This window comes from Rhinolophus sinicus, chromosome 17 (assembly GCF_057876585.1).
Source record: "Rhinolophus sinicus isolate RSI-liver-muscle chromosome 17, RSI-T2T, whole genome shotgun sequence".
Classification (NCBI taxonomy): Eukaryota; Metazoa; Chordata; class Mammalia; order Chiroptera; family Rhinolophidae; genus Rhinolophus; species Rhinolophus sinicus.
This window is the reverse complement of record NC_142517.1, coordinates 104,310,280-104,330,615: the sequence shown is the minus strand read 5'-3', so window position 1 is coordinate 104,330,615 and position 20,336 is coordinate 104,310,280. Positions and strand designations below refer to the sequence as shown.

General features: G+C 38.0%; 1 protein-coding gene across 4 annotated transcripts in view; it reads right to left on the bottom strand.

The window, feature by feature from the left end:
• PLSCR4 (phospholipid scramblase 4) overlaps nt 1–20,336 on the bottom strand; it is a 67,447-nt gene that overhangs the window by 15,467 nt on the left and 31,644 nt on the right. For all 4 annotated transcript variants that reach the window (XM_088794699.1, XM_074333982.2, XM_074333987.2 and 1 more), the window contains exons 2-4: nt 17,356–17,383; nt 16,062–16,160; nt 2,477–2,712 (exon numbers count right to left, since the gene is read on the bottom strand). In XM_088794699.1, coding sequence (XP_088650825.1) covers nt 2,477–2,712; nt 16,062–16,160; nt 17,356–17,362 — 342 coding nt within the window. In that variant the 5' untranslated portion in view covers nt 17,363–17,383. The remainder of the gene's footprint in view (nt 1–2,476; nt 2,713–16,061; nt 16,161–17,355; nt 17,384–20,336) is intronic.

Here is a 20,336-nt window from a genome sequence, read left to right as displayed (position 1 = left end):
ACTTTCCTCAGTGGCTCAGGGGAGTGAATCGGCCAGGGTGCACTCCATACAGGAGTGTCCAGGTACTTCTAAGAGATTACTGTACTGATTTCCATCCACTTGAGGCCCTAACTGCCAAGACCTCCTCAGGGGCACACTGGAGTAATGGAGGGTCTGAGAGGGCAGGAAGCATATGAATAAGATTAGGGTAAAGGATGGGAAACTTTCTGGGGTGGCATCCCTGGAAAAAGGAGGTTGGGAATATTAAACTCTACCTTAACGTTACTTAGGAATCACTCTACAGAGAGACAGTTTAATGTGCCCATTATTTGTTATACTTGAGACGATTCTAGCGGAAGAGAAAAAAACTCCATGAGGACAGACTGATCACACCTATACAATTTTAGACACTGTAAGTCATTAGATCATTCCTAATTCCTGAGCCCGGAACACTGCCCAAAATGCCATTATTTCACCAAATTTTTGTTGAATACATTAATAAAAATACACTAAGGTAGTAATAAGTCAAATTTAAAATAACTACACATGAATGTTTTGTGATGTGATTGATTACAGGAAGGTACAGAGAGCATATAATCCTTCATTAAAATTTTTTCTTATATGAAAACACAATCAGGTGAGAGGGTCTAAACATGTCTTAAAAGATATCAAAAGTGGGCACTAAAAAAATCTAGAATGTTAAAATCTAGAACTAAGCAGTAAAAATATTCACTGCACCCACTTTCGGGCAAAATATTCTAAAGAAATGATATGCCCGTTAAGTGGAAGAGGTTTGCCCAGTAAGACACTCCAGCTGTTAAGGGGCAGCTCTCCAACAAACTGGGGAATCACTGGCCAAACCAATACTCCAGAAATAACACAATCCTGAAACGACTTGATAGTCCTGAAAAAGATTCATGTAATCTATAATCAGATTGCCAGAAGACTAGGATAAAGAAAATGATAAAAACATGACTGGCTCTGTCTCCCGCTGACACACAAGAACTAATAATATCCATACAGCTAGCTACTATCCATTGGGTGAGCCCCGTGTGCCATAAACATCAGGCACATTACAAACCTCCTTCAAGGTTGTAGAGTGAGGAGGGAGTAGAGCTAGAATTAAAAACCAGGTTTGTCTGTCTCCAAACCCGCTTTGTTTCTTTTTCACTTTTTTTTTTTTTTTTTTAGCGCAAAACATTCCTAAAAGGGAAAACAGAATTCATGAAATATGTTAATGTAACTTCCGTCAGAGTAATAGAAGAAACTGAAAAACTGTTATTTTAATATTTCAATGAACAATATTAAAGCTATACATTTTTAAAAGAGAAATGACTCCAGATCTTGTATTTCCAAGGACAATTTGTACTTCTCATCAAGTTTTAAAAAGACTTTGTAAACTTGACTAACTTATAAACATTTTATAAGTTTCTAAAATAATACAGGTGTTTATTCTAGCACTTTATCTGAATGACTGGCTTCACATTTTGTCAATAGTTTGCCAAACAATTTAATACAATTTTTGGCACACGTAAAATCCAAATTTTCCTGATCCAACTGTACTTTCAAATATCAACACTGTAACATTGTACCAATGGTTTTCAATGCACAGGATTAACAGGGTCTCTGTCAGCATAGAAAATTGAGAAGAGAAGCATGTCACCTCCAAGGAACATTTGGTTGTTTACATGGGAAGACACATACTGAATTGGCAAGTCCCTTATTGTAATGTATTTGTATGCTTCCTTTTTTAAAACGTGAAACATAACTGTTTCTAAGGGATTCCCAATACTAGCTTTATCTTACTTTCTTTAAGCAATCTTTTTGAGTTTCTGACACGGGTTTATAAACAATACCACTTGGTATACCAACTTGGCATGTTGCCCAGTTTCTGATCTGGATATCCTGGTAGCTCCAGGACATCTGTACAGATAGAAATTAGGGAGTCACTGTGTTGTGGGAAGGGGTTCTCTGGAACTTGGCCTGAAGCAATATCTTTGGTAAGTCCCCCATTTTTATTTACATTGCATGTTTTGGGGGATGATAGGCATGGATGATAAAAACTATGGGTGGTGAAAAAATGCAATGGGCTAAGTAAGGCAATTGGTAATTCACTCACTGTCCACTGCTCTGCTCTTTTTTTACGTTGCTTTTCTTGATGTTAATTCTACTTCTAAGCAAATGGCATGCTGATTAGCATATCTGATACTTTTTCTTATATTCATATTCCTATGTCAACTTTCTTTAACAGGCATCATAAAGCTTAAAATTCAACATACATCCCTTACAAAAACTCTACTCATCCCACCGATATATACCTATACTCTTTGATCTGCCTTCACATTTCCGAAATTAGCACCATCACTCACACAGTCTCACAAACTAGACATCTGTCATCACTGACCCTCACTTTATCCACTCAGTCCAGCCTTTTGTCTTTCACTGGCTCCTCAGTCATACTTCATGAGAAAACATGAAATGGATTTGTGTAGAGTACCTGGGTTAAGTATTCCAGACCAGGAGGGCAGTCTGGCATAAGAGTTGGCCCTGGCATCCATGTTATTGGAGCAGATTGAACTGGCATTGGATATTTGCCAGGCTGGTACTGGATAGGATGCGTACCACCAGTTGGGTGGCTCAAGGGGAAGGTACTCGGCTGTTGTGGACGGTAGTACCCCGTAGGCAAGCCTCCTGGGTAGCCCGCAGGTGGAGGGACAGCTGCTCCAGGGGGCCCTGCGTTCAAAAACATATGGAAGTGTTATACGTTACTAACACTACAGTGTACTGGAAGTCAGCATGACTTTTTACATGATGATATGGATCACACGACACCCATTAAAAATAACAAGGTTTTCCAATTTCTGAGTGTGTACCATTACCAACAATGTACTACTGGTACTACATATCAACTCATTCAGTCTTCTTACACTTTACGACATAATTATTCTCATTTCAGTGCTGCAGAAATAAGGTTTGAAATATCAAGTAACATGTTCAACGCTATGCATCAGGTTCCTCTTCTGGGGCTATACCTACTTCATTAGGTTATAGCAGGATTAGCACAAGGCTAGCACATAATTAGCATTGTAAATTGTTGTTGTTATTATTATTATTATTGTTTAAGGTCACAAACATAGTAAGGTCTACTTAACTTCAAAGGAGTGCTTTTAATGACTGCTATGTAATTCCAGAACAGTTTCATCACCCCATACACATTAGCAGTCATTCCCCATCTTTCCCCCGCCCCGGGAAACAAAGGTCTCTACACACTTGCCCAACCTAGGTATTTCATATAAACGAAATCGTATAACATGCAGCTTTTGTGTCTGGTTTCTTTCACTTAGCATAATGTTTTCAAGGTTCATCCATATTGTAGCAGGGATTAGTACTTCATTCCTTTTTATGGCCAACGGATATTGCCTTGTATGGATATGTCACATTTTATGTATCCATTAGTCAGTTGAGGAACATTTGGATTATTTCTACTTTCTGGCTATTATAAACAACACTGCAGTGAACATTGGTGCACAAGTTTTGGTGTGAATATGTATTTTCAGTTCTCTTGACTATATTCCCAGGAGTGGAACTGACCGGGGCATATGGTAACTCCCTGTTCAACTTGCTGAGGAATTGCCAAACTACTTTCCAAAGTGGCTTCACCATTTTACGCTCCCACCAGAAGTGTATGAAGGTTCTAATTTCTCCACAGCCTCACCAATGCTTGCTATTGTCTTTTATTTTAGTTATTTTACTGAGTATGAAGTGGTATCTTATTATGGTTTTCATTTTCTTTTTTTGTTGTTGTTTTTAAAGCAAAAATAATTTATTGAATAAAGATCTACACCATAGCCAGTTTTTTGATAACTAATGACGTTGAGCATCGTTTCGTGTACTTACTGGACATCTGTGTAGCTCCTTTGTAGAAATGTCTACTCAAATCCTTAGCCCACTTTAAAACTGGATCATTTCTCTCTTTATTGTTGGATTGTAAGTGCTGTTTATATGATTTGGATAAAAATTTCTTGCCAGACAAATGGCTTACAAATATTGTCTCATTCTGTCCAATATCTTTTCACTTTCCTAATAGTATTCTTTGACACAAAAGCTTTTAATTTTTATAAAGTTCGATTTATCTATTTTTCTTTAGTTGACTGTGCTTTAGGTCTCTAAGAAACTTGTTTAATCTAAGGTTATGAATACTTATATTTATTCTATAAGTTTTATAGAATATTCTTACATGGTCTTTCATCCATTTTTATTTATTTTTGTATATAGTGTGATACAGAGGTTCAAATTCATTCTTTTGTATATTGATATTTACTTATCTCAGTACCGTTTATTTATTTTTCTTTTTTAAAAATTTTTTCCCCTTCCCCCCTCCCCACTGCCCCCCTCCCCCCGCAACTGTGAGTCAAGCCATTGTTGTTCTCAGTCTCGTTGTGGAGGATGCAGCTCTCTGGCCCATGTTGGTATTATGAGCATTGGGCTCTACCCGACTGAGCCAGTCAGTCGTCAGCCGTTGGCCGGCCACACACGGCAGCTCTCACCCGCTGCCGGCTCCTCGCGGCAGCCCACGGCACCCAGCTCCAGGTCAAGCTGTTGTTCACAAACCTAGATGTAGAGGGCACAACTCACTGGCCCATGTGGAAATCGAACTAGCGACCTCGGTGTTAGGGGAACGGCGCTCCAACCACCTGAGCCATGGGGCTGCCCCTCAGTACTATTTATTGAACAGACAATTCTTTCCCCAATGGACTGTTTTGGCACATTGTCGAAAATCAATTGGTCATAGATGTTTGGGTTTCTTTCTGGACTATCAATTCCATCCTATTGGTTCACATGTCAGTACTTAATGCCAGTATTGTATGGTCTTGAGTACTGTAGCTTTGTACTAAGTCTGGAAATTGGGAAGTGTGAGTCCTCCAAATTGGTTTTTTTCCCTCAAGAATGTTTGAGCTATTTTGAGTCCTTTGCATTTCCATATGTATTTGAAGATTAGCTTAGCAATTACTTCAAAAAGGCGTACTGCATAATTGATAAGAATTGTGTTGAACCTGTAGACCAATTTGGGGAGTATTGCCATTTAACAATATTTACTTTTGAAATCTATGAACATAGGGTATCTTTCCATTTATTTAAGTCGTCTTTAATTCCTTTCAACAATAGTTTGTTTTCAGTGTTCAAGTCTTACATGTCTCTTATTACATTTATTCTAAGTACTTTATTCTTTTTGATGTTATTAAATGCAGAATTGTACTATTACTTTCTTTTTTGCTTTTATTTAAATATTATTTCAATTACAGTTGACATACAGGATTATATTAGTTTCAGGTATACAACATAGTGATTAGACATCTATATAACCTATGAAATGATCAGCTGATAAACCTGGTACCCATCTGACACCATACATAGTTATTACAATATTATTGACTACATTCTTTGTTATACTTTACATCCCCATGACTATTTTGTAACTCCCAGTTTGTACTTCTTATTCCCTTCCCCTTTTTCTGCCACCCCCAAGCCCCCTCCCATCTGGCAACCATCAAAATATTCTCTGTATTTACCAGTTTCTGTTTTGTTTATTTTGTTCTTTAGATTCCACATATAGGTGCAATCATATGGTATTTGTCTTTCTCTGTCAGACTTACTCCACTCAGCAAAACACACTCTGAGTCCATCTTCGATGTTGCAGATGGCAAAATTTCATTCTTTTTTATGACTAATATTCCATTGTATATATGTACCACCTTTTCTTTATCCATTCATCCACTGATGGGCACCCAGGTTGCTTCCATATCTTGGCCATTGTAAACAATGCTGCAATGAACATATGGATGCACATGTTTCTTCAAAGTTGTGTTTAGGGTTTCTTCGGATAAATACCCAGATGTGGGATTACTGGGTCTTTCTTTGTCTCTTGATATAGCCTTTGTTTTAAAGTCTGTTTTGTCTGGTATAAGTATTGCTATCTCAGCTTTACTTTTCTTCCCCCATTTTTATGAAACATCTTTTTCCATCCCTTTACTTTTCAGTCTGTGTGTGTCTTTTGATTGGAAGTGGGCCTCCTATGGCGAGCGTACGTAAGGGTCTTATTTTATTATCCATTCAGCAACCTTATGTTTTTTATTGGAGCATTTAATCCATTTACATTTAAATTGTTGATAGATATGCAGTTATTGTCATTTTATTATTCATATCTTTTATTTTTTTCTTCTTAAAGAAGTGCCTTTAATATTGCTGGTAATACTGGTTTGGTCGTGATGAACTCCTTTAGCTTTTTCTTGTCTGGGAAGTTTCTTATCTCCCCTTTTGATTATACATGATAGCTTTGCTGGGTAATCTTAGTTGTACGTCCATGTTTTTCATCACTTTGAGTATTTCGTGTCAATCCCATCTAGCCTGCAGAGTTTCTGTTGAGAAAGCAGCTGACAGTCTTATCGGAGCTCCGTTGTATATAACTGAGTGCTTTTCTCTTGTGTTTTAAGTATTCTCTGTCTTTAACATTTGACATTTTAATTATGATGTGTCTTGGTGTGGGCCTCTTTGGGTTCATCTTGTTTGAGATTCTGCATATCCTGGGCTTGTATGCCTATTTCTTCACCAGATTAGGGAAGTTTTCTGTCAGCATTTCTACAAATAAGTTTTCAATTCCCATGATGCAAATGTTGGTACACTTGATGTTGTCCCAGAGGCCCCTTAAACTCTCCTTTCTTTGGATTCTTTTTTCTTTTTGCTGTTCTGTTTGGATGTTTTCTGCCACCTTATATTGCAAATCCCTGATTTGATCCTCTGTTTCATCTATTCAATTGTTGATTCCCTCTAATGTATTCATTTCAGTTATTGTATTCCTCATTTCTGACTGGTTCTTTTTTATGTTTTCTATCCCCACTGTTATGTTTCCTATCTTTTTGGTTAACTTTTCACTTAAGATCACTGAGGATCCTTATAACCAGTATTTTAAACTCTGCATCTGGTAGATTGTTTATCTCCATTTTGTTTACTTCTTCTCCTGGATCTTTGTTCTGTTGTCTCATTTGGGACATATTTCTCCTTCTCCCCATTTTGTCTGCCTCACTGTTTCTATGTACTAGGTAGAGCTGCTATGTCTCTGTCTTAGTAGAGTGGCCTTTTGTAGTAGGTGTCCCATGGGGCCCAGTGGCGCAGTCTCCCTGCTTACCTGAACTGGGTGCTCCAGGTGTGTCCCTTGTGTGGATTGTTTGTGCCCTCCTGTTGTTGTTGAACCTTGGATGCTGTTTCACGTCAACGGGAAGGAAAGAACCTCAAGCTGATTGGTTGTAAGGACTGACCATGATTACAGTGGAGGAGCTGCGGCAGGGGCTCACTCTACAGAGCAATATTCGCTTTAGTGGGGTTCTGGTGCCTGCCAAGTTTGCCCTTTAGGTGCGTCTTTTGTGGAGGTGGTTGGGTGGTACTCTGGTATGATCTGAAGCTTGCCACTGGGTGTGTTAGTTCTGGGGACTCTTGGAAGGGACTCTGTTGCAGGCCAATGTCAGCCACTGCCTGTGCCCTATTTGGGGTCACTTGGTATGAGCTACAAAGTAATCTGCAGATGGTTGCCACTTATGCTGGGCTTGGAGGTGGCCCGAGAAAGGCAAAACTGCAAACCAAGGCTGGCTGCCACTTGTGCTGAGCTTGGGGCTGCTTAGCAAAAGCTATGGAGCTTGCTGACACTAGATGCTGCTTGTTTGGGTTTTGTGAACCTTTGATAGATTTTAGGAAATTCTGCAGCCTGAGACAAAACAGGCTGACTGTATAAAAAAGCCACTGGAAGTAGCTTGGGTGGACCCAAGAGTTGGGTGGGGCAGGGTGTCGGGGAATCACCAGGGGTGAATGTGTTAGCCAGGCTGATGGAGACTCAGGTATGGCGGCAACCTGTGTCTGCATGCTGGGTTGAAGGAGGGCTCAACAAAGAAACAATGGCTTCTGCTTGCACTTCTGAGAGAAAGCTGCTCCTCCAGCCCTCTCCTTGCAGCCAGACAACTCAGTTCCACCCTGTATGTCCCTGGCACCATTCGAGCTACTGCCCCAGTGCTGGAGCTCAGAGTAAGTCCATCAGCAAGAAAGTCCATGCATGGGCCCTTTAAGAGGAGCTCCTTGGACTCCAGCAGCCATGCTTCTCACTCAGTCACAATCTCATCAGGATTTCCCAGACAGAAGTTATGGCGACTTCTCTTTCTGGCACTCAAACCCTGTGCTGGGGAGTCTGGTGTGGGGCTGAGACCCCTCACTCATCAAGAGGGAACTTCTGCAACCAAGATATCGTCCCGATTTTTAATTGCCACACGCGACTTTGGGACCAGCCTATTCCATGTCTCTCCTTCTCCTACCAGACTCAATGTAGCTTCTTCTGTATGTCCTTAGCTATCAGATCTCTGTTCAGCTGGACTTCAGGAGATTTTCATTGATGGTTGTTCTGTAGTTTAGCTGTAATTTGATGTGGTTATTAGAGGAGGCACAGAGTTTTCCTACTGCACCATCTTGACCGAAACCCACAGATGCACTCATACTATTATTTTCTTTTGGATTGTTCATTGCTAGTATATAGATATGCCATTGGATTTTTGTATATTGATCTTGTATCTTACTATACTGCTGAATTTATTTATTAGTGCTATGTATGTATTCTTCAGGATTTTCTATATACAAAATCATCTCATCTGCAAATAGAGAGTTTTGTTACTGTCTTTCCAATTTGGATGATTTTCTTTTTTTTCTTCCTTAATTTCCTGGCTAGAACCTCTACTACAATGAAGAGAATAGCATGAGAGAACATACGCTCTTCTTCTTGATTTTAGGGGGAATGCTTTCAGCTTTTATTAAGTATGATGTTAGTTGTGCGTTTTTCATAATTTTTTTTTAATCAGGTTGAGGAAGTTCCCTTTCATTCCTAGTTTGTTGAATGTTTTTATTATGAAGGATGTTTCATTTGGTTAAATGCCTTTTCTATATCCATTGATGTGGTCATGCAGTTTTTGTCCTATCTTCTATTAAATGGTATATATTCCAAATAATTTTTTTAAATTAAATTTATTGCAGTAACATTGGTTAGTATCATTATATGTTTCAGGTGTACAACTTTATATCATCTATATATTCTATTGTGTGCTCACTGCCCAAAGTCTATATGACGCCCTTACCCTCTTCATCCTCCCCCAACACCTCCCCTGTGCCCTTTCACCAAAACATCATCTGTGTCTGAGTTTGTTTTATTTGTTCATTTATTGCTTTTTGTATAATATCCCACATATGAGTGAAATCATATGGTTCTTGTCCTTTTCTGTCTGACTTTACATCAACTAATTTTCATATGACAAACCAACCTTTCATTCTTGGGATAAACCCCACTTGGTGATGGTGTATAGTACTTTTTATATGTTGCTGAATTTAGTTTACTAGTATTTTGTTGAGCATTTTTGAACCTATATTTATAAGGGATACTGGCCTGTAGTTTTTATTTCTTGTGTTGCTTTTGTCTGATTTTGCTAATAAAGTAATACTGGCTTTGTAGTGTGAGTGGGAAAATGTTCACTATTCTTCCATTTTTTGGAAGAGTTTGTAAAGAACTGTTATTAAAATCTTCATTGAGCATTTGGTAGAATTCACTGAAAAGGCCATCTGGGCCTTGGCTTTCTTTTGTCAGAAATTTTCAATTACTTATTCAGTCTCTTTATTTGTTATTCATGTCTCTTCAGGTTTTCCATTTCCTCTTGAGTCAGTTTCAGTTGTTTGTGTCTTTCTAGGAATCTGTGTATTTCATCTAGATTTTCTAATTTGTTGGCATACAATTGTTCATAGTATTGCCTTATAATACACTTTAATTTCTATAAAATTGTTAGCAATGTTGCCATTTTCATTCCTGATTTTAATAATTTGTCTATTTTTTTCTTGGTCAGTCTCGCTTAAGTTTTCTTAATGTTGATCCCTTCAAAGAAAACTTTTGGTTTTCTTGAGTTTGTCTATTGTTTTTGTGTTCTCTATTTAATTTACTTCCACTTTAATCTTTAGTATTTCCTTCTGCTTATTTTGGGTTTGGTTTTTTCTGAAGGTGGAAAGTTGGGTTACCAATTTGAGATATCTTCTTTTTTAATGTAGCTGTTTACAACTATAAATTTTCTTCTAAGTACTGTTTTGGCTTTATCCCATAAACTTTAGTATATTGTTTTTGTTTTATTCATCTCAAAGTATTTTTAATTTCTCTTGTGATTTCTTTTTGTTCCTTTGATTATCTACAGGTGTGCTGTTTATCTTCCTCCTGTTTCTGATTTTCCAAATTTCCTTCTATTATTGATTTCTAATTTTATTCCACTGTGATAGGATATATTCTGTATGATTTCAGTTGTTTTAAATTTATTGAGACTTGTCTTATGGCCTAACCAGTAGGTCTATCCTAGAGAATGTCCTATGTACACTTGAGAAGAACATATATCTGCTGCTGTTGGGTAGAGTGTTCTATATATGTATGTTTGTCTAATTTGGTTTATAGTGTTGTTCAGGGCTTTTGTTTCCTTTTTGATCTTCTATTTAGTTGTTTCAGCCATTATTGTAAGTGGGGTATTGCAGTCTCCACTATTATTTATTGAATTGTCTATTTCACCCTTTAGTTCTGTCAGTTTTTGCTTCATGTATTTTGAAGCTTAGAGTACAAATAACTGTTATGTATTCTTGATGGATTGATACTCCCATTACCATAAAATGTCCTTTTGCTCTAGTAACAATTTTTGTCTCAAAGTATATTTTGTCTGATATGAGTGTAGCTATTTCATTAATTCTTATCAGCAACTAAGTTTGATATACTTAGTGTTTTACAAACTGTAGATACATTTGTGGGCTTTGAAATCAATTTAATGATTCATAATTTTAAAAAAAGAAACCAACTAGATTAGAATACAATAGAAAATATCAAACTGCATTGTCCTATACTACATATTCACTACATTATGTATTACTTGGTGAAATTTCTGTTGGTTATATATAAATACATATATATATGTATTATTTAGCGTGAGTCATAGTAGACTGTCATCAAGAATGTTTGACAGCCACTGATTTAAAGACCCTTTTCTTTAACCAATATAAAGAAAGGAAAGATTCTATTCTGGAGTGGAAATGATGGAGACAATGTTACAAAACTGTGATGCACAATCATGGAGCTTGTCTTCACCATGGTTAGAGATACTTCTCTATAGGTCCACAGGAAAAAAAATCTTACGAAAATATAGGTTAAATTGTAGTTTCTTTCTGAAAATTACTGTTTGTTCTTATAATGTATGTATGTGCATATATCTATTTTCTTATGTATCTGCTCATAAATTATTGGGATGTCAGCCAGACAGCATAAGATTTGCCTCATGTCCAGGTAAGTAAGCTAACGGGAACAAGACTGGATAGTAGAAGTCCAACTTGGGCTGTGATGTTGAAGCTCCACAAATGATGTCCTATTTCCCCAATATCCCAGGCTTTGGGCACCACCAGTCTATAGACTAGGGAATCTGGATCTTTTTATAATCAAAAAAGCAATGCTACACAGCTGTGCAGGGCAGGAACTGACAGCTCCTGAAAAATGTGGACAGTTCCATTGAAAAGGTCCCTATTGCAGAAGGAAAAGGTCACTACTGCAGAAGGAAGACTTAAAGAGAGAGTTGAGAGAATGGGATAAGGTAGAGATGATGCCCTCTCAGAGAACCCAAAGAAATGGGGTCTGGACACCATGTAGATCTGGAAGGAACTCCTGTTAGGAGAAGCTATCTCAAATATGAAAAAAAAAAAAAAAAAAAAGATAATAGCTAACTAACCCTTACTGAGTTCTTACTATGTTCTACATACTGTTACAACTACTTTACAAGTATTAAATGTCGTCATCATTACATCAACCCTATGTAGTAGGTACTACTATTATTATCCTTAATGTACAGAGGAGGAAACTGAGGCCTAAGGAGGTTAAGCAACTTGATGAACAGTCAATAGCTAACACGAGCATGGCAGAGTCAAAATTAAAAGTCAAGCATTCTGACTGCAGAGGCACCGCTAACTAAAGTATGACAATAGTCTCCCTAGTTCAGAGCCTAGGAAGATGAACATCCACAGTGGGATTCTGTGGAAGGCCCAGAACTGTAGACTGGAAGAGTAACTGTAGCTAGCAGCTATTTCCAAGTCCTTAAATCCTTAGTTTCTACACACCCTCCCACCTCCACAGGACATCACAGTACAGAAAAATCCATTCAGCCGGCAGAAAGTTGGTCTCAGGACAGTAAGAGGTGACCAACATAGAGCCAAAGCAGTGGCCAATGCTGAGAAAGCCAGCCACCGTCAGGAAAGGACACTGCCTGAGAAGTTCTTTGGGATGAGAAATAAAACAAAGAAGGCAATCTCTGTAAGGCAAATTAGACAGGCTCAGATTCTGGCGATTTGGGCATCAAAGGGAAGAGTGCCTTTTGAAGCTGATGAAGTCTGGGACATTTTGGTTACTCATAAAAATCCCACTCACGAAAGTCATGAGTTATAAAACTATTTCGCCTAATACTATCTGAGAACAGGCCATGAGATAAATCAACATTCCTTTATCAAGGAAACATTCCTCAAGCTCATTTCCACGACCAGCAGCCGTGCTTGCCACTAGGGACAGGAAGTGGTATAAAAACATGTCTCTCATCAAGGACATCCAGTTCTGTGGAGAACACACAGATTTGTAAGAAAAAGTGAATGGTCACGATGAAGTGAGAAACTGGTGTAATCAGAGGTAGACGAACAGTATGTGAAGGGATAAGAGAGGAGGGCAGCTGACACAGGCAGAGGAGGTCCCCTCTGATGTAAGTTCTGTCACATTAGACTGTGCAGACAACTCCAGGGTAGGCAAAGGTGTTACAGGGAGAAGAGGTGCAAAATGAGCAGTTGCACAGGGGAGGCTCAGTACTGCGGGAGTAAAGGCCACGGAGGAAGATTTAGGGGACAGGGCTAGAAAGGAAGGTGGGAGGGAGTGACAATTATGAAAGCCCTATGCTCTGTGCAAACAACTTGAACTTTATGCCAATGAAATGGAAAGTGGAGTGATTACTTTTACATTTAGAACCTTTATGAATAAGAAAGTTCGATTAGGCAGGAGGTGCTTACAGGAGTACAGTTAGAAGGCAAGGAAGTTTGACTGTGAGGAAAGGAGGAGAAAGTCCACAAATGATAATGTTTAACAATAGTACTGCCTTGGTAACAGATTGGATGTGAGGCAAGATTCTCGAGGGTCTGACTTGGGTCTCTGTGGGCCTCGAGAGTAGAGAAAAAAGAGAGGGTATGTGTTCGGGAGCATAATGTCAAAGATGGATTGAGAATCATTGAGTTTGAGATCCAGGATCATCCAGGGGAAGTGGTCTCTAGGCAGTTGGAAATGCCAGTTTAAAGCGCAGAAGATTAATATGGGGATAAGGGAATCATAAGTGGTTAAAGGTAAATGAAATAATGCGTATTACTAAGATAACATAGGAGAATGTGTAAAAGGACGGGTGAATGGAGAGGTTACAGAGGGAGAAAGGGGAGGGCCACAAAGGACAAGAGAGTGGACCAAGGAACTCTAGAGAAACCAGTTTTGAAGGGTAGGTAGAAGACAGTTCTTGACAGAGATTGAGAGTCAGAAAAGACTAAAGGCAAAATAATGGTAACTAGAAACAGTGTCAAATTAGAGCTAAGTGTGAGGAGGAAAAGGTATCTAGTATCTAGTATCTTTATCTAGTATCTTTAGAAAACAATGGAAGAAATTACATGTTTCAGGTTGTCATGGATTGTCTTTACTTCCTTTAAGAATTGTGTTTAAGGGACTCAAGTTGGACTGGAAATCAGCTATCCCTCCCTGCTCTTTTAGAATTGTCATTAAAAACAATGCAACTAAGAGTCATATAAACTATCTTAAAATACTAATTGTATCATTTCAATGAGTTGATGATCAATTCTTGTGATATTAACCGTGTGATTTTTAACATTAAATTATTTCATGTAATAATACTTAAAGACCAATAAATCAGAAAGAAAATTACAATTTAGATTATGGGGCTATTCAGTATAAAGACTACATTTCTAAGAAAAATTATACACAAATTTATGTAATCAAGTGCTTTAATATAAGCAGATATTATTCAGAGATGGTATGAGAAGTGAAGGAAAAACTGACAAATTGTGTGTGGGAAACCAGTATATTTATACTCCTTTTTGAGCTCTGAAATGCTATTAAGGGTTCCGCTTTGTTCGGCAGAAAAGCTAAACAAAACATGTTTAACTTCGTGTAACCAGTATAACTATAGTGTCCCACACTATTGAAAGAACGAAGTCTGTTATGGAGCATTGTCCCACCAACACTAGTGTGAGAAATACTGCCTTAAGGGATTTGTGTTTTCTTAGTTATTTTGAACATTACCATCCTTTTTGATTTCAAGAAATTATGTCATTTTCTTTCTAAATAGAATACATAAAACAAAAGCTTCTTTATTAACTATTTTTTTAAAACATATTTGGGACAAAATTATTTTGGGGAAGAACACATCTACAGTATTATAATGCAAATTGAAATTACATAATTGAATTTCAAGAAATTAATTAAAGCCAAATATTTCAAGTTCAAGTTCCTTAACGTGAATCACAGGGACATGATCTGTGTCACCATATGAAAGTATATAGTTCAGTCAGCAGGTGGCAATCACAGTAAATTTCTATTACTATTTTATAACAAAATTCATTAGTTATATGCATGATAATATTTTCCAACTTATGTAGTTATTTGTAGTAATTTGAAGGATGTCTCCTACTGTCTTGCTATATTTTTATTTAGAGAGGAATACACAAATACGCCCAGATGAGCAGAATATGATTTAAAAACCAGTGTTTGCTTCTTAGAAATGGTGGAACTTCTGTTCTAGTGGAATCTAGGTACCTGAATTCCACTAGAACAGAAGCTCCACCGTTCTTCTTCTAGGAATGATTGGTGAAAATAAGAGAGATTACATAGCTCATGTTAATAGTCACTGAAATAAAATGCAGAGAAATGGTCAGATACAGGAAGATTGTAATTGAGGATTGTCAATAACTTGGATTTAGCAGGGCTAAGCCAGCAGTGAGGGGTTATACTGGATCAGATCCACACAGCAGGCACACAAGAGGGAAAGGGGGAAAGGAAGACCTGCTGTTTTCAGAAAACCCTCCAGGGGCAAGGGCTACCTGATCTCCATGGATCATACGTCTAGAGCCAAAACAACATCTCTGCCATCATTGTGCGGGACTGGGCTTTCTTCTGCCTTTTCACAGCCTAACCCAATGGTTTCCCCCTCTAAATATACATAAATATATATTTAAAAAAATATTGCTAGAACATATCTATCATTTTCTAAGTCGTTACAATGTATTTGAATACAATCCTGATTAGAAGTATTTCCTTAGTCAAAAGTATAATTTTTATTTTTAAAATTTTATACATTGCAAAATTATGTTCTGAAAAGACTAAGTCAAATTTCCATTAGCAGTATGAGTATCTCTACTTCCTGAGTCACCAGCAGCAGTGCATTCAGATTTATTAAAATATCTGTAGAATTATGAGCTCCTTAATCAGCAGTCAGTGCCATTCACCTCCATTTCTCTTGACATTTGTCCCATGTATGCCTCATACCAGACCTTCATGACCGTTGCTTTTGGACATGTTGTTTTTCCTGTGAGCCATGGTCCCTTCCCCCTTTGTTTGATTGAGAAATCCCTTATCCTGCCAGCAACACGTGACTTCCTCAGTTAGGGTTTCCCTCAGATCCCTGGTAGATCAGTTACTGTCATCTGTGCCCCTACAGCACTCTTCACATTTTCATAATCAAGCAAAGAGAATGCTATCAATGTGTGTGCAGCTTACTTCCTCAGTAGCCTATAAATCCTGTGAAGATGGGACTACGTTCTAATTGATTTCTAGTAAACTCCGTGGCGCCCTGTAGGCATTCAATATTTATTCAATCACTCAATTAATTAATTTTATAAGCAATTTTAATGATTAGTATGGTTTTCTGCAGAGAGGAAAGATCTTTTCTGAATATTTAACCTACCTGGTACAAAGTGGGAATTGTAGTCAGGAGGGTCATCAGGCAACTTTATGTGATTTTCCACTTCATCTGCAGGTTGCTCGGGGGCTGTGGGCACTACACCTTTGTGGAGAGAAGTGACATGATTTACAATGGAAATGATAATATGATAATAAATTCATTTTTTCTTGTTGGTATGCATCCATGAATGTAACCAATATGATATACACTCATATTTCTTACAAAAAATGTAATTCATGAAGTGTATTAGACACTAACCTATTAATATATTTGATGAATTTTCAGGCTGAATATAGATTAAAAAATAAAACATGGTAATTATACCATGATCAAAGCAATGAGCTTTCAGTAGTTCAGCTGACTGGATGCTGATTCCTACCTCCATAAATTCCTTGCACAGTGTTGAATATTCTTTTTCCTATTATGTAATAGGAAAAAGTCATAGAGTGAATCTGATTTTTTTCCTGAATGCTTTTTGGAAAACGGCTTGTTTAGATAAATCCAAAACGTAACATAGTAAATACTAAATTCAAAACAGAGCACGATGAATACTAAAAGGTTTAAAAGCTAGTGGTGCCACACATAGCTCAATTTGAGGTGGTTTAGTCTACATTCCAGTGACTCACACTTTTACCGTATTCTTCCTAAAAGCAACCTAAGTCACTGCAATTGCTTCAAGGGAAGTACTGGAGTCACTTCTCATGATGTTGTACCTTGTCCTCTTGTTGAAATTAGAGAACCTTCTTCCTGGACTCACTATAAAGAGAAGTTTGGAACCTCTTAACTGACCAACTTTTATCTTATAAACCCACAAATCCCAGAAATGTGATGTTTCTCTCCTTATATCATCTCCTACATTGCTTAACAATGCAGGGGCTACTTCTGAGCCCTCCTCTATGAAGGCAGGCTGTCATCGCAGGCTTTTTATCACTATCATCTCTCTTTGCAGACTTACTTTCCTTACTTTACCCAAGCTTGCCCACAAACTTTAGATCTTTCAGTACATGTGTGCCACTATGAATCCCTTTACTCCTTTCTGTCAAAGACAGATAGGAATGTTCACACGTTTAAAGGAATATATATACATATATATGTATATATGTATATATATACACGTATATATGTATATATACGTATGTGTATATGTATATATACACATATGACTGAATGTGTATATTCTCCAAATACTAAACAATAAAAAGCTCCAAAATGAAATAAACTCTAATTTTTTAAGGAAAAGTAATCACACAATTCACATTTGAAAATAAAACATTAAAATTTATTCATAAAAACTTACCTGACATTTTGAAGAATTCCAATTAATCCTGAAAAATAAAACATTTCACACCTTAAAAAATACATATATAGTTACATTATTACTTAGTGATACATGTAACAAATTCTGGGATTCTTTCAGCCTCCAGTTACCTCTCACTCATTCTTCATTAATTCAACAACTATTTAGTAAACATGTATTATGTACTAGGTACTATTACAGATGTTGAAAATATAGCAGTAAACCAGATGGACACTCTACTAGACATCATATTTTAGTGGAGTGAGATACAAAAACATGTCAACAAATATTTAAGATTAAATTTAGATAGTACAGTTATGAAGAAACTAAAAGTTTAAGAAAAACATGAAGGGAGAGTTCCGAGAGGCTCAGCGAAAGCCTCTCCCAGGAGGTGGTCTTTGAGCTATTTGAATGATAAAAGGAGGCATTACACCAAAAATGTGGGAAAAGAGTTGCAGAAAGCCAGAAAAGTAAAGTCAAAGGCCCTGGGGTGGCAGTGAACCTGAAATATTCACGGGAGAGAAAGAGGTCAGGTGTGACTGGGACAGAGGGGATGAAGAGAACCGAGGTAAGGAATAGAGACAGCACCTGATCTTACCTAATGGCCGTGGCAAAACGGAATTTGTTGCGACTACAGTTGGGTAGTCTTTGGAGGACTTAAATCAGTGGAGCGATCTGATCGGATTCCTACTTTATCTTGAGGGGAAACCGTACAAGCAGGGAACAGTGACAAAGGATGGCAGCAGTGTTCCAGCTGAGAGCTGATGCTGGCTTGAACTGGGGTAACACTAGAGAGGGTTAGGTGTGGTCAGATGCATGACATGATTTAGAAGGAGAACCTACTAACGGCCTAAGAAGAAGGGAGGAGGAATCAAGGATGAGTCTCAGTGTTAGGCCAGGGTAACTGAGTTGATGACAATGCCATTAACTGAAGAGAGAGGAAGATGGTGCGGGAAATGGTGGGAACTAGGGAGGGGAGGAATCAAGGGTTCAAAACGGTACATTATGTTTAAGAAGAGGCCAAAAGAAGACATACTAAACATTTTTAAGTCAAAAATATGTGTGTGGGGGGCAGCCGGTTAGCTCTTTTGGTTAAGAGCATGATGCTTGTAACACCAGGGTTGCCGGTTCGATCCCCGCATGGGCCAGTGTGAGCTGCGCCCTCCACAACTAGATTGAAACAACTACTTGACTTGGAGCTGATGGGTCCTGGAAAAACACACTTAAAATAAATGTAAAAAAAAAAAAAAAAGAATCCGTGTTCAAAAAAATATATACTTGTGTTTGAACAGTATGAGAATAACTCAAAGAAGTAAACTAGAAGCTGAGATTTGAAACAAGAGGGGGGTGGATTTCATTAATTCAATCAAGAAAGAAAAAGGTTATCAGAGAAAGGAATTTCAGTATTTCAGCTTTCTGAGTGATGACAAATAACAAGGAGAACAACATCAACAAGACTAGTTTACTGAATGCTTATCAAATGTCAGGCAAAGTGTGGCACACTTTTCATATATTACCTCTAATGATAACAGCATTTCTCTAATATTTCTCAAATGGCCAACCTTGCTAAACTCAGTACTCCTAAATCCAAAGTCCATTTCTTTCCAATGTGTCATCCTGCTTATCAGAGTACAGAAGGTGGTCACTGTGTTGTTCAAGTAGAGTAGAAAGTCACCCATATGGAGTAGGGGTGCCAAAGAAGCATTAGAGCACCGTCTGAGTAGTCAATCTAGACGAAGAGCTGACTCAGTGAACGCCATCACGGCATTGGCCAGTGTATAGATGCCCAGCTATAACGGCTGCCTGGACAAGCCTAGGTCAGAATTCCAGCAGTCAGTCATGGACGCTTCCACTCACTTTTGGAGTGGAAGTTAGTTGTACAGTGTCCCATGTGTCTTAAAAGTGAAATAAGTTTTCACACCAAAATGCCAGACCCAACTGTAGGCCTACCAAAGGAGTTCAAAGCATTGATCTGATTCCTTTAATGATGGTAACTTCTGATATTCAGGAAAACAACACCACCTTTCTAGAACCTTAAATTCTGGACACTCTGAGGAATATACCCTGAAGTGACTCTTGCACATGTACACAAAGGTTATAGAGAAGAATATTCTTGACACGCTGTTCATATTAAAAGAAACTGAAAACACTCATGATGTCCATCAATGGTACACTGGATTCTGGTACATTCATATGATACCACAGTATAGTCAGTCCCCACTTAACGTCATATATAGGTTCTGCTACTTTATGCAAAATGACTCATAACAAAGCCAATTTTACCTTCAGCTAATTGACATAATCAAGAGTTAAGTTCTGCGCTTGTGCACTGTTGGTGGGAATGCAGATTGGTGCAGCCACTATGGAAAACAGTATGGAGGTATCTCAAAAATCTAAAAATGGAACTACCTTATGATCCAGCAATCCCACTCCTCGGTATCTATCCAGAGAAATCCAAAACTCTAATTCAAAAAACTTTACGCACTCCTATGTTTATTGCAGCACTATACACAATAGCCAAGACATGGAAACAACCGAAATGCCCATCGGTAGATGACTGGATTAAGAAACTGTGGTACATTTATACAATGGAGTATTACGCAGCCATAAAGAAGAAAGAAATCGTACCATTTGCAACAACATGGATGGACCTAGAGAACATTATGTTAAGTGAAATAAGTCAGACAGAGAAAGACAAATACCACATGATCTCACTTATATGTGGAATCTAAAGAAAAGACTAAGTGAATGAACTAATCAGAAACAGTTTTGGAGACATAGAGGAAAAACTGAGGGTTGCTAGAGGGGAGGGGGGGTGGGAATAAAGGGGAAGGTGAGAGGTTTAGAAAATAGTCGGTAACCACAAGATGGCCACGGGGTTTTGAAAATTAATTTCGGGAATGTAATCAATAATGTAGAGATTTTGTAGGGTATCCGATGGACACGTGTCCCATTTGGGAGACCACCTCAGGGATGATGTA